The sequence below is a fragment of the Schistocerca serialis genome, chromosome 7 (assembly GCF_023864345.2).
Source record: "Schistocerca serialis cubense isolate TAMUIC-IGC-003099 chromosome 7, iqSchSeri2.2, whole genome shotgun sequence".
In the NCBI taxonomy this organism is placed as follows: Eukaryota; Metazoa; Arthropoda; class Insecta; order Orthoptera; family Acrididae; genus Schistocerca; species Schistocerca serialis.
This window is the reverse complement of record NC_064644.1, coordinates 36,383,728-36,410,161: the sequence shown is the minus strand read 5'-3', so window position 1 is coordinate 36,410,161 and position 26,434 is coordinate 36,383,728. Positions and strand designations below refer to the sequence as shown.

The following is a 26,434-nucleotide window of genomic DNA, read 5'->3' as shown; positions in this document are numbered from 1 at the left end:
TCTTTCAGCACCCACCCACTACAAAAGGTGAAGAAATCATATGTCACAGACCAGTGGTGTTGCACAGCAGGTGCACTACAGGAAACAGCTTCAAGAATGGTGACCCCAAGATATTGGTAAGGTAAAAGTTAGCATACGTATCACTCAGGTGACAGATCGTGCATGGTGTGGAACACAACATACTAAGCCAATTCATATGTAACACCCCAACATGTAAACTAAATAAACAGTAAACTAAGAAAAACATGTTTCATAATATGAGTATTAAGAAACTGTATATCACATGATAATCTAAGAACAATACATTGCTTATCTCCGCTCTGTATTGAGTACAGCATAGTTTTTTTGGGGAAATTGAGGAACAAGTTTGAGATCATTCACATTACAAAGAAAGATTATTAGACTAATGAAAGGGGTAGATGAAAGATCATCATGCAAGGCACTATTTCAGAAAAATAAAATATTGCCACTTCCATGTCTTTACATAATAGAAAATACAATTATTATAAAAGAAAAATTAAACAGTAGCAATCCATTCATCACCTGTAATAAGCCTTTCACAGCTACCACAAAAGACAAATGTTGTACTTTTACAACAGACAAATACAGCACTATTACAGAAAGGCATACTCCATCCTGACATCAAACTGTATAATGCATTACCAAAATCCACAAAAATAATCATGGACAGAAAAATTTCAAATCAGTAGTGAAGGATTACTTGGTCAAACACTACTTTTATAGATTATAGGAATACCTATTTAAAAAAAAAAATGTTTTTGTAAAGTATATAAAGTAATAAAATGTCATGTAAGATTACCTTTCGCTAAAATGATGAGTGTAAAAATTTCTAGAAATGTGTATAGTAATCAAGGAAGGTCCAATATCCATACACTATACAGTCCTAGAGTCACACGCTATTTATAACTTGTACAGAAACCAGATGGTAGATGGCAGTTATAAGAGTCGAGGGGCATGAAAGAAAAGCAGTGGTTCAGGAGGGTGTGGGGACAGGGTTGTTGCCGATCCCTGATGTTATTCAATCTGTACACTGAACAAGCAGTAAAGGAAACGATAGAAAAATTTGGAGAAGGAATTACAGTTCAGGGAGAAGAAATAAAAAACTTTGAGGTTTGCCGTGACATTGTAATTCTGTCAGAGACAGCAAAGGACTTGAAAGAGCAGTTACACGGAATGGACAGTATCTTTAATGGAGGATATAAGATGGATATCAACAAAAGGAAAACAAGGATAATGGAATGCAGTCAAATTAAATCAGGTGATGCTGAAGGGATTAAATTAGGAAATTAGACACTTAAAGTAGTAGATAAGTTTTGCTGTCTAGGTAGCAAAATAATGGATGATGGCCAAAGTAGAGAAGATATAAAATGTAGATGCAATGGCAAGGAAAGCATTTCTGGGGAAGACAAATCTATTAAGACTGAATATAGATTTAAGTATTAGGAAGTCTTTTCTGAAAGTATTTGTATGGAGTATAACCATGTATGGAAGTCAAACATGGACAATGAACAGTTTAGACAAGAGGAGAATAGAAGCTTTTGAAACGTGGTACTATAGAAGCATGCTGAAGATTATGTGGGTTGGTCATGTAACTAATGAATTACTGAATAGAACTGATGAGAACATAAATTTGTGGCACAACCTGAATAGGAGGAGGGATCAGTTAACAGGACACATTCTGAGACATCAAGGGATCAACAATTTAGTATTGGAGGAAAGTGAATATGCATGTGTGCGTCTGGGGGCAGGGGAGGTAAAAATTGTATAGGGAGATCAAGAGATGAATGCAATAAGTGGATTCAGAAGGATGTAAGTTACTGCAATCATTCAGGGATAAAGAGGCTCGCACAGGACAGAGTGGCATGGAGAGATGCATCAAATTAGTCTTTGGATAGAAGATCAAAATAACAATTCCCACAGAGTTTTAGCCTGAATTTTCCACATCCTAATAAATGTTGGTATGCTTCTGAATAAAAGTACGCAATTGCAGATGTCTTTGTGGGTACCTTAAAGCTCACAATAGAAGAACATTTCAAGGTCATTGTCTGCACTGAATGAGCTTTGAAAAAGCCAAATGCTTCGAAAATTACCGAAATGCTGAAGCTAAAACTATGTAGTGACAATCCACAATGTAATCACAATTTACTTTGACTGTGGGAAAGACATACCACTGTCTCAACAGTAAGGACAAGATTAATTTCCCATGGCTTTCAACTGTGAATCTACTTTACAGTGGAAGACTCAGGATTGTGAGAGAGATAAGGTCAAATTCCAGGATCCAATACAAAAGCAATTTTATGAAACTCTGAATGTGACCTAAAAATGGTGAAAGTGTCTTCATTCTTTATTCATGGCACATAACTAAACTTTTATGTTTACTGTTATTGTAGCTTTGTCTTAAGACAGTAACCATAAATTCTCTTGTAGTAACTAATGTGTTGCACTTCTTACATGCCGGTTACTTAGGGTGACATTGAAGAACCTACCGGCAATGGGCACTACAATTTTCAGGAAAGAAAACATGTGACATGGTATAAAATTATTTGTTTCATACTGTACAGCGATATTTCACCACAAGGAACAAAAATCTTGATGAAAATACATCTTTGAGGCCCATATTAATTCCAGTTTTACCATTTTATCCTAAGAATACAGTTGCTAAGACATTTTTATGAACCAAATGTATTTTTCCTGTTTCTGTAAACGTCAAACACTACTCAGGAATGCTGAACCCACACTCTAATGAATAGCAGTGACAAATGAAGATTTGTGCCAAGTGAGATTCATACCCAGATTTCCTGCTTTTTGCTAGCAAGGTGCTTTGATTTCATTCCCATCTAACCTCTGGCAGTTAGTGTTCAGAAAACATTGGTGGAAGCATTGGTGACAGTGAAAGTTTGAGTCAGGACTGGAGTCATGCTCAAACAGCCTGATGGTTGAGGTGTTGAAACAAGCAGCAAAACTGAGTTCGGATTCTGGTCTGGAACAAATTTTCAATTTTCAAAGGTGGTTCTTTGAACATCAGGCCCTGCATAAAAAATATCCAGAGAATAAATGGCCAAGTGAAATATTCTGTCTAATTTGGAGTAAATGAAAGGAAAGAATTAACTCAGTGAGTGTGATTAATGCTGGGTACATAGCTGGAGTGAAGTTTTTTTTTAGTCAGTACAAACAACAAAGCAAAAGACAGGCCCTCCAACAACACATTCAGACTAGTGAGAAGCAAGGAAGGCTGGTCAGAGTTCAAGGTCATGGCTCTGCCACAGAAAACATTGTGATATTTGCTCAAAGTGATTCTGAGAAACATCCTAAATTGGGATTGGCAGTTTAAAGCAAACTTCTCCCAAATCTAAACATAACCAACACTTGGTATAAGACAGAATGGCAAGAAAAAAAGACTAATGTAGTGACAAATGTTCTACGACGTTTTCTGATATACTTTTATTGTCGCAGTAAGAATACTTTTTTTGTATTTATTTCTAAGGAATCCAGTACTTTTCAGCCATTTCTAGCCTACCAAGACTGTTTCAGAAGATATACAGTTAGCATATGTGTAGAATTGTCTGCTAACGGACAAACCTTATTTTCAAGATCATCAGTCATCACAACGTCTTCGTGTCTCCAAGACAGCAGATACCTCGTAGAGGCTTCGAGCCTTGTTATTTGTTGGAGACCCACAGATTTACACATCGAGACTGCATTACTTGAAAATGCTGTAGAAAAGTTTAACCTGCAATAAACATTTATAATATGTTACTCCTCAAGCACACATTCAAAATGCAGGAATTAATGTTACAAGATAGATTCCGAGGAAAAAAACACATAAACCCTGAGACAACTTTTATGTTCACTATTTGCAATAAAAGACCTCTTACAAATAATACAACAATATTTGTGTGAAAATGCAACTCCAGTAATATTACTTGAGACAAACCTATTTTATTCCACAAACCAGGTACATAGTATGATTTGTAACTATCACTTCTAGATACGATCACAGCAAGACTGGGGTAGGCAATCTGTGCTAGCACACATAGTACCTGCATCTGTTGGTTACCCACAAATGCTGTCACAGAATTATCTGTCAGTGTATGTTTTTTGTACATACTTAAAGTACCCAAGTTAACTGAAAATCCCTCCTAACATAATATGTATAGACCGATTTGTTTTCTGTGTGCAAAACACATGAAAGTGGTGTATTATTTGCTACAGGAATAGTGAAGTTGATAGAGAACAATGAGTGATGAAAAGGAAAGAAAATATTTAGAGTGATTAAAGATGGGTGTGATGATATGTTTCTGATGATACGCAGAGTGGGTCATCTGTCATTTCTGAATACTCGGTGCAAAAAGTTGATGAAAAAGGTCAATAAAACAGACTCTTTACTATCTCAAAGTCATTTACTCTGATTACTTGAATTCCAAGAAGTGTTCTTCACAAAATTCTTACAGAATGCTTACACTATCAGAAACCGTGTTCATGTCAGGTACTGAAAATTCCCAAACTGACATGGATAAAACAGACGAGTATTCAATAGGACTACTTCAAATTCCTTTGAGTGCCACAGTAATGAAGGTGACGAGTTTTCAAGTCAAACTGTCACTGGAGAAAAAACGTTCATGGCTTATGCTACACTTGAATGTACACAACAATCTGTGGAATCGAGACATTCAACATCACCAAACTGTGTGAAGTTCAAGCGAAGATTTTCAGTTAAAAAAACTTCTGTGCACCATGTTTCTGGATTTTCAGGGGTGTTGTCTGTACATGTTATGTCCTACAATTACACAATCAACTCTGAAAATTCCAGTACTGGCAATACATGTTGAAAACAGTAATGCTAGCTTTTGGAACTATTACTTCCTTCTCTGGAGAGGAACGAAAGAGAGTGGATGTAGGAGGTTCGAGAGAGGGACAGGAAAGGGAGGCATGCCACAGGGTGCGAGGGACCAACCTGTCATGAGGACTGGAATTTCAGTTCCTGAAAGGTATATACCACCCGGGTGTTCTGCCTCTGACATTTTACAGTGTTCTCAAGTGACACGATCAATGTTAAGACATTTGTGAGGTCTTAACTAAAATGCACAGAGCAATCCAAAACAAAAGGCTATGTTAATGGACTCTTTGCCTTAGTGGCGATGTCTGTCCACATTTAACAAGATGGGCACGACATCGCACAACATCCTATGATTGGAGCAACTTGATCATGCCTGCGTGTGACCCTGATCTAGCGTCTTAGTGACAACAAATTTGTTCCAGCACTTACAGAACCATGGCAACAATGATAATGTCAAAATGGTCATTGTGACAGAACAAAAATTAAGTGTGACAAATATGTAATGAGGAGTGGAACTGATGATGCCATAGAGGAATTTAATTACGCGTGGCTAGCTCTAATATACCAACATTTAGGTACAGTAAAAGGATAGTACTTATTAAGGTTCTATATATGTCTCAGAGGCTCCTGGGTGTTAGAGAGTTGATGGTGCACAACCTAAGGAACACAAGAAGTACACTGTGCAATGGGCGACACACTGTGGTTTCCGATCACTGTAGATTTGCATCGCGTAATCCTCCAATTAATCAGCAAGGCACAGCATTCTACAAGCTAAAAAGACTCACTATGACAGTAAAATATATAAAATTTGGTGTCGTTTCATCGGTGGCAGTCCGCAAATTCAAATCAGGCTGATGTAGTTTTCAACAAACCATTGTTCACCATGTTGTGTGCCATTTCTCATAACCAAAAAAATTAATTCTCATTACTGAAGCAAGTCTACGCCAAACAGTAAAAAGGGTTCTGAAAGTGTGCAACCTGACTAAATTTTGAGTGGCATTAACAAAGGAGCAGAAATTTAGTTGCTGAATTATCACTGGAAGTTAAATTAAAATGAAAACTAATATTTATCCAAAGGACAAGGATTGCTGCCATTTAAACCATGCAATAGTGCCTCGCAAATTGGGTGAATTACATTCAGAATTATCCAGAATTTGAAATTTTAGGATGATATAACATTATGGAAAGGATAGATTGTTGCTCACCACCTGCAGGAGATGCTGAGTCACAGACAGTATCTGAAAGCAGTGGCCATATGCATGAGAGTTGTGCTTGTGTGTGTGTGTGTGTGTGTGTGTGTGTGTGTGTGAGCGCACGTGTTGTTTACTTCAGAAGAAGGCCTCTTGGCCGAAAGCATACTTGTTTAGCAGTCTCTCTGTTGTCCCTGTGTGCAGCTCCACACTTTTAGAACAAAAACACAACTGACTTAAAAATTTGTGTCGTAATAAATAGCTGAGAAAATACTGAAGGAAGTAGTGGGACCAACAACCAAAGAGAAGTGTGGAAATGTAACGAAGGAATATTGTTGAGGATCCTAGAAAAACAACTTGCTGTACAAAATAATACACAAGAAATAATAATACTGACACATAAGATCTGCAAGTGAGTACCAATTACAAGAGCAAGAACTGAAACTCCACACTGAAAGCATGTATACTGACAACACAAGAAAGTTCAGATGAAGTTGAACTGAGTACCTCAGCAGAGAGTGAGAGAGAGACAGAGAGAGAGAGAGAGAGAGAGAGAGAGAGAGAGAGAGAGAGAGAGAGAGAGAGAACTCCCTACATAGATTTCTAGAAGATACAAGTCATGAACAATAAATAACTGCAGGAAGTGGGAATCAGACTCATGATCTGCATGTCACCAGCCAGCAACTGTAATTATCACACCATTTGTCTGCAGATATTAGGCAGTTATCATCCTGTGACTGATGCTGCATCACAAAATTACTTCCATTGCCAGTTTTGACTGAGGCATTTTCCCACAATTAGATATCATTATACGTTGTGTCCCATGCATCAAGTAGTTTCTGGAGTTTTGGCCATAAATACAGACGGCTTTGCAAGTAATGCAGTCAGTGCACACTATTATCTACTTGTTACCATTTGTTGACTTGGGGAACCTCCCCAATAGGTCAATTCCAGTCTGATGAAATGGAGCAACTCCAAGAGGAAATGGTAGCAGGTGACCACAGTTAACTGAGGCACACATTTGTGCTGTTGGCATTTCCTACACTGCCTTGCACAGTGCCTGACATCAGCATACACCTGGCCAATGTTACCACCTACTATGGTTCCTGTCAAAGGTCTTTGCAGCTCTCTAATGATCCGACATCAGAGCAATGTGTAAGTACTTCAGCATGTCTGAATGTAAATGAGCTAGGATGATGGGCAACCACTTCTGTCCAACTGGCTCCCAAATTCTTTTGTACAGCATTCCATCAGTTAACATGAATTCTCCTTTGACAACTTCTTCCTTCTGCACGGGCTCAATGTCTTCAGTAATGCTGGGTCTTCCCGTTGTTCAGCTGCAGTGCTTGTTGGTGCAATGATGAATTGCATATCACCAGTGCTGTAATAGTATTTCAACGGAACCTGTGAAAGGCTGTCAGCTTATTTGTGTCTGCATCCACTTTCATATCTTACTGTGACGTCATAATCCTAAGGCTTCAGACTGCATCTCGCAAGTCATCCTGATGGACCCTCCAGGCTCTTCAAGCAGCATAATAAATGGTCAGTCACAACAGTGAATTGTCTGCTATAAAAATAAGATCGGATCTTACCCACTGCCCTAACAACTGCTAGACACTCTTTCTCAGTCATGGAGTGATTCTTTTCAGAATTCAAGAGTATTCTGGAGGCATAAGCAATCAATTAGTCAGTGCCTTCCCAGATTTACACTAGAACTGCACCTAAATTGTAACCACTAGCACCAGTGTTTTTAGTTACATTCCAACATTAAAATCCAGAACCCCCCCCCCCCCCCCTCCATGAACCATGGGCTTTGCCTTGCTGGGTTGGCTTGCATGCCTCAGTGGTAAAGATAGCCATTCTGTAGGTGCAACCACATCAAAGAGGTATCTGTTGAGAAGCCAGAGATACATGTGGTTCCTGAAGAGGGGCAGCAGCCTTTTCAGTAGTTGCAGGGGCAACAGTCTGGATGATTGACTGAGCTGGCCTTGTAACATCAACCAAAACGGCATTGCTGTGCTGGTACTGCGAATGACAGAAAGCAAGGGAAAACTACAGACATAATTTTCCCAAGGGCATGTAGATTTACTGTATGGTTAAACGATGATGCATCATCTTGGGTAAAATATTTTGGATGTAAAATAGTCCCCCATTTGGATCTCTGGGTGGGGACTACCCAGGAGGATGTCATTATAAGGCGAAACAAAACTGCATTCTAAGGATTGGACAGTGGAATGTTAGACCCCTTAATTGAGTAGGTACATAACCAAATTTAAAAAGGGAAATGGATAGGTAGAAGCTAGATATAGTGGGAATTAGTGAATTTTGGTGGTAGCACAAACAGAACTTCTGGTCAGGTGAAAACAGGGTTATAAATACAAATTCAAATACGGATAATGCAGGAGTGGGTTTAATAATGAATAAAAAAATGGGAATGTGGATAAGCTACTTTGAACAGCATAGTGAATGCTTTATTGTAGCCAAGATAGACATAAAGCCCACACCCAACACAATAGTACAAGATTAGATGCCAATTAGGTCCGCAGATGATGAAGAGCTTTCAGAAATTTATGATGAGATAAAAGAAATTATTCATATAGTGAAGGGAGATGAAAGTTTAATTATGGTGGGGAACTGGAATTCAATAGTAGGAGAAGGGAGAGAAGTATAAATAGATGAAAATGGACTGGGAGAAAGGTATCAAAGAGGAAGCCGCCTGGTAGAATTTTGCACAGAGCATAATTTAATCATTGCTAACACTTGGCTTAAGAATCATAAATGAAGGTTGTGTACGTGGAAGAGACCTGGAGATACCGGAATGTTTCAGATTGATCATATAATGGTTAGACAAAGATTTAGAAACCAGACTTTAAACTGTAATACATTTTCAGGAGAAGCTGTTGACTCGGACCACAATTTATTGGTTATGAACTGCAGATGAAAAACTGAAGAAATTGGGAAAAGGTAGGAAATTAAGAAGATAGGACCCGTATAAGTTGAAAGATTGTTGAGAATTTCTGAAGGAGCATCAGGCAACAATTGACTAGAACAGCGGAAACAAATCCAGAAGAAGACAAATAGGTAGCTTTAAAGAAATGAAACAGTGAAGGTAGCAGAGGATTAAACACATTAAAAAAAATCCTTGAGTGATAAGGAGATACTGAAGTTAATTGATGAAAGGAGAAAATACAAAAATTCAACAAATGAAGCAGGCAAAAGGGAATACAAAAAAATGAGATTGACAGAAAGTGCAAAATGGCTAAGAAGGAATGGCTAGAGGACAAATGTAAGGATTTAGAAACACATAACATTAGGGGAAAGATAGATGCTGCCTATAGGAAAATTAAAGAGGCGTTTGGAGAAAAGAGAAGTAGCAGTATGAATTTCAAGAGCTCAGATGGAAAACCAGTCCTAAGCAAAGAAGGTAAAGCTGAAAGACTGAAGGAGTATACAGAGGGTCTTTATAATGGAGATGAACCTGCAGGCAATATTACAGAAATGGAAGAGCACCTACACTCAGGCTCATAAATTAAGGATAACGCTGATACATGGTGAAACAACACTCTTGTGGGTGGTTTGCAGGTTTAAATCACCTCTTGGTATGACCATGCGGTGCATTTGACCTGTGGTCATCGCACGGTGGCAATGGCAGCAGTCCACATACGAAGAAGTGTGTTGGTGCATGTCAGAGTACGTTGCAGCGAGTAAGTGTACAGACGTTTTCGGATGTGCCAATGTTGTGTTGGAAATGGCTCAAAGAACACATATTGCTGATGTTACGAGGGGTAGAATACTAGGGCGACTGGAAGCTGGTCAAACACAGCAGGTCGTAGCACAGGCCCACCGTTTGCCACAAAGTGTGATATCAAGATTATGGCAATGATTCCAGCAGACAGGAAACGTGCCCAGGCACAATAGCACAGGACATCCACAGTGTACAACACCACAAGAAGACCAATATCTCACCATCAGTGCCCGCAGACGGCCACGGAGTACTGCAGGTAGCCTTGCTCGGGACCTTACCGCAGCCACTGGAACAGTTGTTTCCAGACACACAGTCTACAGGCGACTGAACAGACATGGTTTATTCGACCGGAGACCTGGAAGGTGCATTCCACTGAACCCTGATCACAGGAGAGCCCGTAAAGCCTGGTGTCAAGGACACAGTACATGGTCATCGGAACAGTGGTCCCAGGTTATGTTCACAGAAAAGTCCAGGTATAGTCTGAACAGTGATTCTCACCGGGTTTTCATCTGGCGTGAACCAGGAACCAGATACCAACTTCCTTAATGTCCTTGAAAGGGACCTGTATGGAGGTTGTGGTTTGATGGTGTGGGATGGGATTATGATTGGTGCATGTACACCCCTGCATGTCTTTGACAGAGGAACTGTAACAGGTTAGGTGTATCGGGACGTCATTTTGCACCCCTATGTCCGCCTTTTCAGGGGTGCAGTGGGTCCCACCTTCCTCCTGATGGATGATAACGCACGGCCCCACTGAGTTGCCTTCATGGAGGAGTACCTTGAAACAGAAGATATCAGGCAAATGGAGTGGCCTGCCTGTTCTCCAGAACTAAACCCCATCGAGCGTGTCTGGGATGCCCTCGGTCGACGTATCGCTGCAAGTCTTCAAACCTTTATGACACTTCAGGAGCTCCGATATGCACTGGTGCAAGAATGGGAGGCTATACCCCAGCAGCTGCTCGACCACCTGATACAGAGTATGGCAACCCATTGTGCGGCCTGTGCACGTGTGCATGTTGATCATATCCTATACTGATGTGGGGGTACATGCGCAGGAAACAGTGGCGTTTTGTAGCACATGTGTTTCGGGACAGTTTTCTCAACTTATCACCAATACTGTGGACTTACAGACCTGTATCGTGTGTGTTCCCTATGAGACTATGCTATTAACACCAGTTTTGTGTAGTGCCACGTTGTGTGGCAGCACATTCTGCAATTATTCTTAATTTATGAGCATGAGTGTAGATGAAGATGAGATGGGAGACATGATACTGTGGGAAGAATTTGACAGATCACAGGAAAACCTATGTTGAACCTGGGCCCCAGGAGTAGATGACATTCCATCAGACCTACTGATAACCTTGGGAGAGCCAACCATGACAAAACTCTTCTATCTGGTGTGCAAGATGTATGAGACAGGCAAAATACACTCAGATTTCAAGAATAAAATAATAATTTTATATTATACTTTTTTACTTGTTCCAAACCCACAAGAGTCATCTCATTTTTGGGTCTATTCAACGAAAACTGAATCTAAATCTAATCTATTCCAATTCCAAAGAAAGCTGGTGCTGGCAGATGCGAATATGACTGAACTATCAGTTTAATAAGAACTGGCTGCAAAATACTAACACGAATTCTTTACAGAGGAATGGAAAAAGTGGTGGAAGTTGATCTTGGAGACGATTAGTTTATATTCTGGAGAAATGTGGGCACACATAAGTCACACTGACCTTACGACTTATCTTAGAGCATAGGTTAAGGAAAAGAAAACCTACGTTTATAGCATTTGTAGACTTAGAGAAAGCTTTTAACAGTGTTGACTGGAATTCTCTCTTTGAAATTCTGAAGGTAGAAGGGGGTAAAATACAAGGTGCGAAAGGCTATCTACAGCTTGTACAGAAACCAGATGGAATTATAAGAAAAGGAAGCAATGATTGAGAAGGGAGTGAGACAGGGTTGTAGCCTATCCCCGATGTTATTCAATCTGTACATCAGTGAAGGAACAAACAGAAAAATTTGAAGAAGCAATTAAAGTTCAGGGAAAAGAAATAAAAATTTTGTAGTTTGCCAATGGCATTGTTATTCTGTCAGAGACAGCAAAGGACTTGGAAGAGCAGTTGAATGGTATGGACAGTGTCTTGAAGGTGGATATAAGATGAATAACAACAAAAGCAAAACAAGAGTAGTGGAATGTAGTAGAATTAAATCAAATGAGACACTGAAAGTAGTAGATGAGTTTTGCTATTTGGGTGGTAAAATAACGGATGATGACTGAAATAGAGAGCTTATACAATGTAGACTGGCAATGAGAGGAAAAGCATTTCTGAAGAAGAGTATTTTGTTAACATCGAATATAGATTTAAGGGTCAGGAAGTCTTTTATGAAAAAATGGTATGGAGTATAGCCATGTATGGAAGTCAAACATGGACAGAAATAGTTTAGACAAGAGGAGAATACAAGCTTTTGAAACGTGGTACTATTGAAAGACGCTGAAGATTAGATGGGTAGATCAAGTAACTAATGAAGAGGTACTGAATAGAACTGGGGAGAAACGAAATTTGTGACACAAATGACTATAAGAAGGAATTAGTTGTTAGAACACATTCTGAGACATCAAGGGGAAAACCAACTTAGTATTGGAGGGAAGTGTGGGAGGTAAAAATAGTACAGGGAGACCAAGAGACGAATACAGTAAGCAGATTCAGAAGGACGTAGGTTGCAGCAGTTATTCAGAGATGATGAGGATCACACAAGATAAAGTAGCATGGTGAGCTGTATCAAACCCGTCTTTGGAGTGAAGACCAAAACAACACAAACCCGAAGTTCTGGGACAGTTGAAGATATCAGCACTTCTTTCAGGATAGAGAAAGATGTTTCCCGTTCCTTGCTCCAGGAAAATTGTTGTGGCCGTGACTTTAGAAATCCTTAATAAATAATATATGCTAGGAATACCATCCAGGGAAGGTTGAAAATTGCTACAGCTCTTACTTCTTCTGGATCAGAAAAGGCTCCATTTCTGTTAACTAGATGTTGCAAGATTTTTATCTCTTGGGCAGCACAGAGGCAATTTTTTGAATCCAGAAAAAGACCTGTGTCATGGAAACACTTTAGAATAAGTATCAGGTGACTTAGAAGCTCTTTAAATGTCTTTGAGAACTGAGGTAGCCTACCTATTAAAGATACATCATATATTTAAGCTCTCAAAGCAGGTTGTCAGTTGTGCATTCATATGCCTTTGGAGCATTGTATGGACTAAATGAAATAACTCTGAACTAACAGAGGGAACATCAGGTTTGATGAAAGTTGTTTTTCTTGGCAGCCTCATCAACCTCATCTGAGGGTAGCCAGACTGCATACCCATAGGATAGACATATTTTGCTCCCTTCAGAATGTCCATCGTGTCATTTCACGGATGTCCCAACAACTTCTCGCCTACCTGGGGTTTCACTGTCCTTCAACCAATTTCCACAGACGATCACAAAAAGTAGTTCTCAAAGAGCTGATCAGGTTTGTCATTTCCGAGATGCTTGTTCCCGGCCACCTGGCCTTTACGATCTGCCCTTTGTCAAAGTTGCTTAGTCAGTGCATTTCTTCACTTGTGCCCTGCAACGTGCTAGAATGATTTCTCATTTGTCTCTGCTCCGCATGTATACTTTCCTTGTCGCGTCACACACCCACAATGCCACCAAGTGGAGTTCAGTATCACAGCAGGCAATGGTCATAATGTTTTGGTTCATCAATGTTTCTTAGGTATGATGGCAACAAACGGACATGTACGGCCTCTTTGAGGATGACCACATTGAAGCAGGTATAAATGAAAACAAAGTGGCTGTAGCAACAGTGACTACCAAAACACAAAGGGCAGTTAAAACAATGAGAAAGATTTACATATTTGACAAAAGAGATAAAGGGTTAGGTGTCATGTCTCAATCAGGAACTCTAAACATTTAGCTCTGGACAGGAAAATGTGGCTCACGTTTAGAAAAATAGTTGACCATGCACTGGACAGACATGTACCTAATAGTACAGTTCAGGACGGGAGGTATCTTACTTGGTATATACTTGTGTAAAGAAACTTCTAAAGAAACACAGAATACTACATAAAAGGTGTAAAAAAAAGGATACACCTATTGGTAGAATGGTACTGTACAAAGCACATTTGGCTATCAAAATGGCTAAGTGTGAAGCCTTCAAGGTTTACCATAACAGAATCTTACCGAAAGACCTCTCACAAAATTCAAAGAAATCTTGTTCGCATGTAAAGACTGTCAGTGGGATCAAAATTAGTGTTCAGAGACTCATGGATGACATAGAAACTGATAATGAAGACAGCAAAGCAAAAACAGAAATGGTGTATCCATTTTCAAATGCTCCTTTCCATACGGAAGTATGGAAGTTATGCCCCATTTTAGTTCTCACACAATGTGTTCTGCCATATGTCGAATAAATAACCACTGCAAAGATGAGTGACATAGATATTAGTGTCAGTTGCACTGAGACCACTGAAACTGCTAAAAGTGAACAAAGCTTCAGTGCCAGATGGAGCACCCATCATTCCACACAGAATTTGCAGTTGAGTTAGCTCCTCTATTAACCATAATATACTGTAGGTCACTCAAAGAAAAAACTATCTCCAGTACTTGGAAAAAAGCACGCAACAAACCCATCTCCATGAATTGTAGTAGAACTGATCCACAATACTACTGTCCAATACCTCTGACAACAATCTGAACTCAAATGTAATGTAACTGGAACAGAACAATCTACTCCACGTCGACCAGCACGGATTCCAAAAACATCAGTGATGTGAAACACAACTTGCCTTTTTCACTCTACACAATGAAAGTAGTGGATCAAGGTAAACAAGTAGTTGCAGCATTTCTTGACATCAGAAAAGCATTTTGACACAGTACCACAACAACACTTATTAACGAAAGCACAATCATATGGGGCATCTGGTCACAGTTTTTTGAGCCAAGGGGAAGCATTGCGAAAATACTGAGAAACTTGAACTGACACGTGATTGAAGACAGACACAGACTGTCACGTCAAAGTCCACTCACAAAGTTTCAACAAGTGATGAATCTAGGATTATGCTACACCTCCCTACTATGTACCATCCCCAGATGGACTACAAAGACCAGCAATACTTGTTACAGCACACACAGAGGCAATCGAGCAGTCATTCTTTTGGCATCTCCTGTGCAAATGCAATGGAAAGAAGCCCTAATGAGTGTCACAAATAAATGCTACAATGGGAAATACCCTCTGCTATGCACTTCACAGTAGTTGTAGTGTTTAGATGAAGATGTGCATTCATCATGACTATGTCACATGGGCCCCTACTGCACGACTTTTTTTGTACATTTTGTTTCCTTAAACACTGATAATTTCAACTGTACACACAGTTCCCTATGTATCCGACCTGTTTAAAGAATCTTTCAAAACTGTACGAGGTTACTGTTTGTTAATGTTTCAGATAACCTGGCAGCTCCTGTGTGAGATGTTAAACTATCCAATGTGATGTTCTACTTCCAATGGATCCATACATACTATGGATGAGCATCAGTTTGTAACAAATGATGAACTTAATTCAAGAATTAGATTATAGATGGAAATGTAACAACGTGGAGTATATCCACTGCACCTGATTAATTTCAATAAATAAACAAATATTTTTTCTTGCCTAATCTATATGTAATAAACAGCATTCCAAAATTCTTTTACAACTTTTATTACTCCAATTATTATTATTTAAATTAGAATTTACATTTAGCTGAGTATCGGGACAAAGGTATTCTTTACAGAAATCTTGTCTTTAATGAATTATTCAATATTTAAGATCTATAAGACCCTGCATATTCAAAATTTGAACCCTACTAATAAGTTTCTGTTGCAGGATTGATGTCCCTTATTTTAATGCCCTAATTTTCTTCCATAAAAGGCACCTTAACTTCTTTCAAAAATTTTTAGTTTACAAAATACTGGTAATCAAAAACTATTTTTTGTAAGAAATGCTAGAGCAATTTACGCAACAGAACGATTCAAAAATGAATTTTCTGTCAATGAAATGTGTATGATGCCAAGGTAAACACACTAGTTAATCAAATATTTTAATTACCAGATTTTATTTCTGAAATAACTTTGGCAGGCTATGACAGAAACTGTGGGAGAATTTTTTTAATCTAAAAATCCGTTTATAAAATAGAATTTAATGTAACAGCTATTTGAAGAATACAGATCCAACTATTAAAAAAAGTTATTTCATTTTTGAATGTGTATACATATTACTGTTTTCTAAATTATTGACTACAACATAATTGAGATGTATTTCACGCATTCGCAAATAATTTGTAGATAATTTCCTACACATGTACAGGATGAAACTATACAGAAACAGTGGACAATGCCTTATGCAGTTTCAGCTGAAAATGTAAGGCTGAGGAACCTATGTTTATTTGTGAAAATATGCCACTAGTAGAACTATGTTTACGTTGGCACTGTGGATGTCAATGTAAATTACAGGCCCACTATTTTAAACAAAGACCGTGCTACATTCAACCGTAAGCTGAAAATTTCCTAGCATTAGTTACTATTTCTATCATCATTTGAGGCTACAAAGGCAAACTCAAATGAGATGTAGGCAAGTAGCTTAACAAATTGTAAAATGTTGAAATACAGTATGTAATAGTTATATACCAAAGCACTTTTTCACGAGATATTGAAACATTTGTTTGTTGGTATATTACATTTTCAACTGCCATCCTTGAAATGTAAAACTATATTTTTTCCAAGTGTGACTTACAGTAAAAAATATTTCTTGTCATGAGCTTACCTTGGACCTATCTCAATAAGCATGTTCTCCTTTCCTTTTGCTTGAAGGTAAGGCTTGTGCTGAACATCATCAGGTTTGAAGGGTGATCCCAAAATCCATTTCAATTTCTCCAGTTCTCCAGTTGACAGAGGTTTGCTTATCTCGACATAAAAGCATATTTCTGTATGTAGAGCTTCTATTTTTGCCTCTGCTCGAAGCTGCTTTAATTTCTCGCATTCTGACGCCACACTCAGGCCCGGCTTCTTGTACAGGTAAAGGATGTCCATCTTACTCTGTAGCAGAGGTTTGAAAGCAACTGTGAATTATCTCTAATCTATTACCACATGACACTGAATTTCCAGGGGGTCCGGAATATATGAGCAGTAGTGACGTCAGAGGTTATCAGAAAAACAACAGTCACAAAGCAAAAACAAGAACCAATCTTAAGGTCATGATCCTTGAACCCAAGCAGCCACATCACTTAATTCATATGGCTGGTTCCACAGAAAATGACAGATGGTAGAACTGAAAGGCATAGAACAAGATCATCTTATCATGTCTAACAAGGAGGAGGGGTGAGAAAAATAGTTTGAAACTGTCTCAACCGTAAAGTCTCCAAAGTTAAGTATTTCACAAAGGCGCGTAAAAATTACTAGGTTTTGATTTCAAGTATAATACTTGAATTCACAAGGAATTGAGGGGGAAAAATAAAAATAATTCTCATGTATATAACCATTTAACTGAGCACATTTAACAAATATTGAAGAGAAACTCTGTACACATGATGGACATCTGTCACTTTATTTTCCGAATCAGCAGCAGCTTTATTGCTCCTTCTCACTTATAACAGTGCAACTACCACAAATATAATGCAATAAATTAAGAACGTTTTTATTCTTGGATTATGCACATAATAAGACATTCAGCAGCTGACAGGAGTAAGTCTCTGGTCTCTGAAAAATAACCATTTATCTCATGATAAAGTTGTGAAATATAGCTCAAACAGCCATCTATACTGGCATCAGCTGAACCAAATGGAAGACCCTGTGTGTGTGTGTGTGTGTGTGTGTGTGTGTGTGTGTGTGTATGGGGGGGGGGGGTGCAAGAGTGTGCCTGAAAGAGAGGGGGGGGGGGGGGGGGGAGAGAGGGAGAGAGAGAGAGAGAGAGAGAGAGAGACTGGCACCTTTATAACAATACAGAAGATGTATGTGTTTGTTTGATTTTAGCAGTAACATGCTCAGCAACGGAGAGCTCTGTGAGGTAAAAAGTCACATAAAATAGAGAACTGTTTGCTTCTCAGACTATTTCCAAATAAAATCTATCAAAGTGTTACATGCTCAAATAATGCATTATGGGTATTTACATTTGTGGGAGTTGACAACAAATTAAATCAGAAGGTAACGGGATTCTGTCGACACAGCTTGGTACAAAATGCGAAGGAAAATTACTGTTTAACATCCAATTGAAAAAAGTGGAAAAAAAGCCTTGCTCAGTTGTACTGGTGGGGGAAGACACAACTAACCACCACAACAATAAAGGAACTGTCCCAGCATTTGTCTTAAATGATCTGTGGAAAACTTAAATCCAGATGTCCTCAGAAGGATACGAACACTAAAAGCATACAGGGGTCACTCTCATAGTCTAAGAACTAAAGGAGGCCAGATCAATATAATCTCCCTAGGAGGCTGATTGGAAATAAATTTATCGCTTACTTTTGTCCCCTGCCCATTTGCATTCATAATATGCCAGTTTCTCCTCAATGAACAGTAATGAAGTAAGAAGGCTTTAGATGTCATTATCTACTTCATGTCTCCTGTCGTCGCAGTCATTGTTCCAAATACTGTTATTATACAAAACACCACACTTGGCATATCCTGTGCAAGATTGCCTAACTACTGCAACTGACATCCTTTTGAACCTGCTTACTGTAGTTAAGGCATTGTCGCCCTCTACAATTTCTGTCCCACCCCCCTTCCTCCAACTTCCCTTCATTACCAAATTACATATCAGTTGGTGCCTTAGGATGTATCCTATCAACAGATCCCTTCTTCCAGTCAAGTTGTGCCACAGGATTCATTACCTCTTCACCTAGTTATCCAATCTACCAATCTAGTCTAGTATTCTTCTGTAGCACCACATTTCAGAAGCTTATACTGAGTGGGGTGGCACAGTGGTTAGCACACTGGACTCGCATTCGGGAGGACAACGGATCAAACCCGTCTCCGGCCATCCTGATTTAGGTTTTCCATAATTTCCCTAAATTGTTTCAGGCAAATGCCAGGATGATGGTTCCTTTGAAAGGGCGCAGCCGATTTCCTTCCAAATCTTCCCTAATTCGAGCTTGTGCTCCAACTCTAATGACCTTGTTGTTGACGGGATGTTAAACACTAATCTCCTCCTCCTCCAGAAGCTTACATTGTCTTTTTGTCTTAATAGTTTATCATCCACATTTTACCTCCATAAAAGGCTGCACTTTAGACAAATATCATTAGAAAATATCCTTAATGTTTAAATTTATGAAACTTCACGGGACATAGTTTTAATCTGCCAGGAAATTTCAAATCATGGGACATAGTTTTAATCTGCCAGGAAATTTCAAATAAGTGCACACTCTGCTGCAGAATGGAAGATTCACTCTGGAAATTCAGCTTTATACTCAATGTTAACACGATTCCCATTTCTCAAAAATGTTTATCTTTGATAACAGTGCACTGTCCATGTTTTACTTCAAAACCTCTTTTCGAGACACTATATACTCCATTTAAGCGATCTTCCAGGAGCTTTGTTGTCTCTGACAGAATTGCAATGTCATCGCCGAATCTGTTATTTTTATTTCTTCAGCACAAACTTTCATTTTTTGAAATTCTCCTCAATTTTCTTCATTATGGACTCAATATAAAGTTAAAATGGGACATGGGCCATGACACTGTCTCACTCCAAACTCCATTACAGCCTTCCTTCCACATTCTTAGACTCTTAGAAGTGCAGTCTACTTATAATGACAGTTCAATTCAACAGGACTGTAAGCAAACAGTTAATGAAAATAAGGAATCCATTTATATATATATAAAACGATAGTGTAAATGCAGGCTTCTCAAAGATGACAGTAAATGCGCTAAATAGTTCAAGTCTATACACCTGGATTTTCTAAAATAGTTAAAAATTGCTGATATGAACTAAGAATTTTCAAGAATCAAACAATGGAAAATTCAGAATGGAATAATGACAATATTATGAAAAGGACAGATTCCTAGATTCCTACTCACCATACGGTAGAGATGTTGAGTTACAGACAGACACAACCAAGAGACTGCTAAGCAATTAAGCTTTTAGTGAAAGGCCTCCTTCTGAATTAGATAAAACACACACACACACACACACACACACACACACACACAGCTCCTCCACTTATGACCACTGTCTCTGACTGCCAAGGCCAGACACAGCATTTTTCAAGAATTATTTATAAGGGAAGAAAATGAATTGTCACTTATCAGCAACCTATTATTGTTAATAAATACAAGGAAATTATTTTCTGAAAAACTATAGATGCCACTCACTGACAGCTCCTACTAGTGTGACCACAAAGTAGTTGTCAAAAAAACAGCATAAAAAACACCTACCACAGAAGTGGCATGTAATATATCTTCCACTGTAACAATAAAATAATCAATTGCTGATTACATTATATCATCTTCCATGTGGTAGTCACGAAGTAGAAAGCTCAGCTTTGGAACATCTGACAGAGACAAGAGGCCTCACAGAAGCCTGAACTAAAACAAAAAGAACTCTATGCTTTTATTATCAAAATGAACTCTGAAATACTTAACACATATACGATGTATTATGATAGTGTCAAACAGAAACACACAAATGCGAAACAGAACTAAATCTTAACAACAACAGGACACACATGATCTTGTGTTACAATGACTACAGAACAACTGCTAAAATACATAGGGCAGGAATAAATGTCACTTACAATGGGCGCATTAGCTCTGTGTCGTGACTGTTAGAGGTCAGCAGCACAAACACAGCATAAGGAAATAAATTCTCACCGAGTTTTGGAATCCGTCAAACAGCTGATAAGTAACTGCTTACACCAGCCAGAAGGCAGAAAGTAAACCAGGCACTAAAAATCACTGTAGCAGCAATTTTCAATGAAACAGTGAGCGCAAAGTGTAGGAAAGAACGCACTGTTCAGAAGAATCCTCCACCTTCCACAGAGAGCAGCAGCTCAGAAGGGGCTTGGCAGCACCAGAACCGGGCCACAGAGTGCCACCCGGTTCAGTTTCCAGACAGAACTATGAGAGGTGGAGACTGAGCCACTCACGGCGCCTCCCGTGGCCTCTGCTACTTCTGCTGCTGCTTTTTTCTGTGTTCGTAGACACACACAGGATTTTACTCCGGGACTTCCTAATGTACACATGCAAGTCACTCTCTTGCGCTGGTTGACAGGCCGAATCCCATGTCGAAAAACCTTTCACCTGACACTATGATGAAATCTGACCCAACATACAGCACCGTTCTGATTACGCATTCCAATAATTTCTCTACGAGTGAGCTAGGGAGCAGACATGGGAAGCAGCAGTTCACCCAGATGGGCCTGTAAGCACCCTGATCAGAGATTTATTCCACAGAGAGACCGGAGGTGTTCTCCAGGAACTGAACTCAGAACCTCCACGTCAGAGGATCCTGTCAAGATACCCAAACTGATCTTGTAGAATACAGACTTTTCCAAAGCAATACATACTCACATTGGCAAAGCTACATCAACTGTTACATTCTGCCCATGCAATGAAAGAATATATTATAACACAATGTAATTAAATCCTGATAATACATCCTGACAGGTGCTGACATTATCAGTCGAATGATCACAATCATGAGCCGATTACATGTTGATTACGCATGTAAATCAATTATGCATGACATACTGAAAATACCAACATGTCGTGGAAGGATTAAACTACAAGAATTAGAATGATTATGTGATTATCATATATCACTTTTATTAAAAAGTCCAAAATAGTGTTTGTGATTAAGAAAAATTCTTCCCAGTTACATTTACAATTACTCTGTGATTCATACTTTAGTGCCTGGAAGAGGATTCATCATATCCCTTTCACACTATTTCTCTACTGTTCCACTCTTGAACAGTATATGAGAAATATAAGCAGTTAAATCTTTCTGTGTGAGTTCTGATTTCTCTTATTTTATTATTCTCCCTATGTACATGAGTGCCAACAAAATATTTTCGCATTAGGAGGAGAAAGTTGGTGGCTTTAATTTTGTGAGAAGATCCCGCCGCAACAAGAAACACTTTTGTTTTAACGATGTCCACCCCAAATCCTGTATCATGTCCGTGACACTTACTCCCCTATTTCTCGATAATACAAAACGTGCTGCCCTTCTTTGACCTTTTTTATGTTCTCCTTCAATTCTACCACACAGCCGTATACTAGTAGAGGGCGGACAAGCACAGTGTAGGCAGTCTTTTCAGTTTATTTGTTGCAGCTTCAAAGTATTCTGCTAATAAAAAACACTGGTTCGTCTTCCCCCCAACATATCTTCCAGTTTAAGTTATTTGTAATTGTGGTCCCTAAGTACTTAGCTGAACTGAGAGACTTTAGTCTTGTATGATTTATTGTGGAACTAAAATTTAATAGATTCCTGTTGGTACTAGTGTCAATGGCTTCACACTTACCATACATAGAGTCAACTGTTTTTGATCATCTGATGGACTACACAAGATGGCAAATGGCAGCATCACCTGCAAGCAATCTACGAGGGCTGCTCGGACTGTATCTTAAATTGTTTATGTATATCATGAACAGCAGAGGGCCTATAACACTTCCTAGGGGAATGCCTATTACTTCTGTTCTACCCGATGACTTTTTGACAATTACTATGGACTGTGACTTTCCTAACAGGAAATCATAAATCCTGTCACACAACAGAGACGATACTCCATAGGCAAACAATTTGATTAGAAGGAGCATTTGAAGAACGGTATCAACAGCCATTTATTAATGACCTATGCAATGGTGGAGGGAAACTTTTATCTGCACGATCTCATGTCAGTGCCATGTGGAAAGGACAACCCTAGAGCTAAAAAAGTCCTCACTGCTGCTGTAAACATATATAACAGGAGTAGGTCATCACAGCTTCCTGCAGGGCTGGAAACATGGAGTATGTTTTTAGTTGTGAAGTCATAGTACCGATGTAATAAAATGGCTGATGACACCATGCACCCTTTCATTTGTTGCTCAGTTGTGTCTCATCTGTAGCTTACCAGATCTTCGCTAACCCAAACATCGCCAGAGCAGTCTGGTGCCGTGCTCATCAGTTCTCATTACCAGGGAGGCAGATCCGCAGAGTCTAGCCTCGCTATTCATTGCATCACATCTCTACAATGTGGTATCGGCAGATGCCAGCCTTGAGGCAACACACACCTGGGGTCAAAGCTTCGAGCTGTCGGCCACCTACAAGCTGTCACTAAGGCTGTAAATGATATGGTCTGTGCTGCCCCATGCAATGAATCTCTAGAACTCTCTTGCTTAATTAACACCCTCCATTCTATCTTTTTGTAGCCCCCCCCCCCCCCCCCCCAAAGTGCATTTGAAATTTGAACCATACTCTTAGTGTCCAACACAAGTGTGGAAGTTACTCTATCTGCTGCCATCTTGTCCGGGCGTTTTAACGTGCTACAGCCTGGAGCAAGCAAACTTCTCTATATACTTAATACTTTTTCAGTGCAAATATTTTCCCATGTGAATTGGGCTATTTCCACTGATAATCTGGCATTGTGGATTAGTGACTCTCAAAAAGGAATGGCTCCATCAAATTTCATTTGTGTTGAAGAATATTTCTAAAATGAGGTAATACAAAATTCCCGATTGTTTTTGTCTGTAACTGTAACATCTATCCCAATATATTTGTACAGCACGTTTCAGCAGAAACACCAGCAATAGGATGAGAAGTCCGACACTGCCACTGCCACAACAATGTGAGAATTTCTCTGGATGTAAGACAGTGGTTACCTAACAGTAGGGAAGGGGGTGACAGTTAGGAGTTTCCAGCTCCTTACGTTTAGGTTTCCTGTGAGTTCCCTAATACGTTTTGGGTTAATGTGGGGATGTTTCTTCACCAAAGATGTAACATGGAACACAAACTGCAAAAGAAGACATGTCCTACAATACAGTATTGCCTCCTAAGTTATATAGAATCACTACATTTACTTGGCACTCCAAAAACCAGATTTTGTAAATTGATTTTCCAATACCAATTAAAAATTGTGGAAATCCAGTTCTACCTGATGGTTTTCACTTTTACAATCGAATTTTGCTTCCATCTAAATGCAAAATGTGCTTGGGTTTTCAGGTTATGTTTTCCTTTTAAAATTTTTTGGCTAATGTTGACACTGCAGTGAAGAAGCAGAAATATTAGACCAATCATAAAGCTGTCGACCTCTATTAATTAACCGAAGAGAAACAGCGACTGTGCTGACTTAATCAGAAACTGGAACAGCTGCTTTTCAGACAGCATATTTGAATGGGCTAGCAAATCTGTTGTCTGGGATTCTCAGTGTTGTGGGCAAGTTTGAAATAATGGAAAAACTGGCAATGAGAGCTTAGTGGCATATGTGTCGGAAAGTTAATTTTGGAATGAATCTCAGGATCTCCACTTTCTCTCTCCTCATTTCTGAAATATGAGAATGCTTTCCTATCCAGCAGGAAAGGAAGAAATATTATGTGCTGTAGAGATCTCTGCAGGAGAATTCTGCAAAGTGCAATCGAAAAGCAGCAACTGGACGAGGGAAGGAGCAGAGAATTCAAGAGGACCAGAACTGATTACAACACTTGGTGTAACAATGTTGATGATGCGCAAAGCTATGTCGATGTGTGTCTGTGTCAAGTAACTGACATATCAGACTTGTATGACAACTGACTGCTTGATTGGTGGAAACAAAAATCACCAATACTTCCATAACTATTAGACGTGGTCTCAGCTCTCTGAAACTGCAGATGTGTGTGCAAGTTGCATTTATGCGAGTGTGGTGTGCGTGTGTGTATGTGTGTCTACTGCTGACAAAGGCCTTAATGGCCGAAAGCTTTAATTGTGTGAATCTTTTTATTGTGCCTATCGCGACTCAGCATCTCCGCTATATGGTGAGCAGCAACTTTCCTTCTCTGGTATTGTTACGTTCCATCCTGGATTATCCATTGTTTGAAACGTATTTGTGGTATTCCTGCTACTAGTGCTGCATGTGAAAGGACATTTAGTAGGGCAGGTAAAATTATTCAGATAAAATATTATAAATAATTCCTAAATATGGTGATGAACTTTTGTTTCTTAACAAGTATTATAAACATGCAGACAAATGATTTCAAGCTTGTGATATATTTTAACTTAAAAATGGATAAACTAGAAAAAATTTAGGATGTATTGTTACATCACAGCTTTTTGTGTGTTGGTTACATTTCAACAAACACTAGAAATTGCAAAAAAAAAATCATGACTGTTTTGATTTAATAAAATTATATCGCATGTAAGTGCATACAAATTTGTTTACTATTTCTCTTCTGCACAGTGTGCTGACATTTGTTCGTATCTGCTCTGTTTTGTTAGTAATTCGTAAATATTATGTATGTTTCTAATGTCATTCTAAATTATTTACATACCTTCTTACAACTAGAGGTAAATGAGCACAACCACAAAATAATATGGGACTGAGTTAGGTACTGCATATGAAATCAGGCATACACAGGTGTGTGTATATCCTTTAGGGTACAAAAACAACTGTCAGAAACAACCCACACTGAAATTTCTCAGTACCCGGGTATAACCACCTGTTGCACATATGTAGTGTTAGAGGGTTGATACTAGTTGGATGCAAAAATAATTTGATAAGTTGGTTGATTAGGAAATTGTTCAATAGTGATTTCATAAATGAGCAACAGTTCATATTGTCAGAACAGAAGAGGATAGATATGCACTTCGCCAGGGAGACTGCCTACAGGACTAGTTTGGAACGGGCTGCCACTGGGCAGTTTCACTCCATGCTGATGTTTTCGGTCCAATAAATTCAAAGGTGAATGTGCCGCTGGGCCATAAAGCTGGCAACCATAGTCTAATCGGGATGAGAACAGAGCTCAGTTAACGTAGAGAGGCGTAGTGCAATCTGCACCCCAAGAGGCGTTGGCGAGGAAGCAGAGAGAATTAAAATTTTGTATGCAGCTAGTCTTCGGCCGACAGATATTACAGTCTAATACTGCTATGTTAGATTTTATGAAAGAAGAGTCCAGTGTCAGGATGGACTGTAGTACAACAACGGAAAAGCGAGACTTGCATTTTTGCGGAAGACACTTGGAACCCACATGACAGGGTTCACGTGGAACCCCTCTGGGTGAAGACTTGGAGTTGGTGTTCAGCCAAAGTTGCAGAATGAGAGCTGTGTCAAATGCAAAAGTCACCAGCATACAGTACGGGGATGGCCAGTTGCCTGGTGGAGGTCACTAGTCTATTGATGGCAATGAGGAAGAGCAAGAGCGTAACACAGCATGGAGCCTTTGGGATGCCATTCTCTTGGACCCAAAGGTAGCTGAGAGATGTACAACTCTAAATCGAAACAAAACTGACAAAATTCAGCAGGTTGCCTTGAAAGCCTCAGTCATGGAGGTTAAGTCAAATGTATTGGTTCCAAGTGGTCTCTTATGCCTTAAGTAGCGTGGGGAGGGGGGGAAGGGGGGGGGGGAAGGACTGGAATAAAGTGTTGGTAACTAAAAAGTGCTTGTTGGATTACTCTTTCTAACCCAATGAAT

General features: G+C 39.2%; 1 protein-coding gene across 1 annotated transcript in view; it reads right to left on the bottom strand.

Moving 5' to 3' along the window:
- LOC126412116 (phosphoribosylformylglycinamidine synthase) overlaps positions 1-26,434 on the bottom strand; it is a 223,331-nt gene that overhangs the window by 183,913 nt on the left and 12,984 nt on the right. The window contains exons 2-3 of the mRNA XM_050081551.1: positions 16,632-16,903; positions 3,601-3,751 (exon numbers count right to left, since the gene is read on the bottom strand). Of these exons, the coding sequence (XP_049937508.1) occupies positions 3,601-3,751; positions 16,632-16,897 (417 nt within the window). The 5' untranslated portion in view covers positions 16,898-16,903. The remainder of the gene's footprint in view (positions 1-3,600; positions 3,752-16,631; positions 16,904-26,434) is intronic.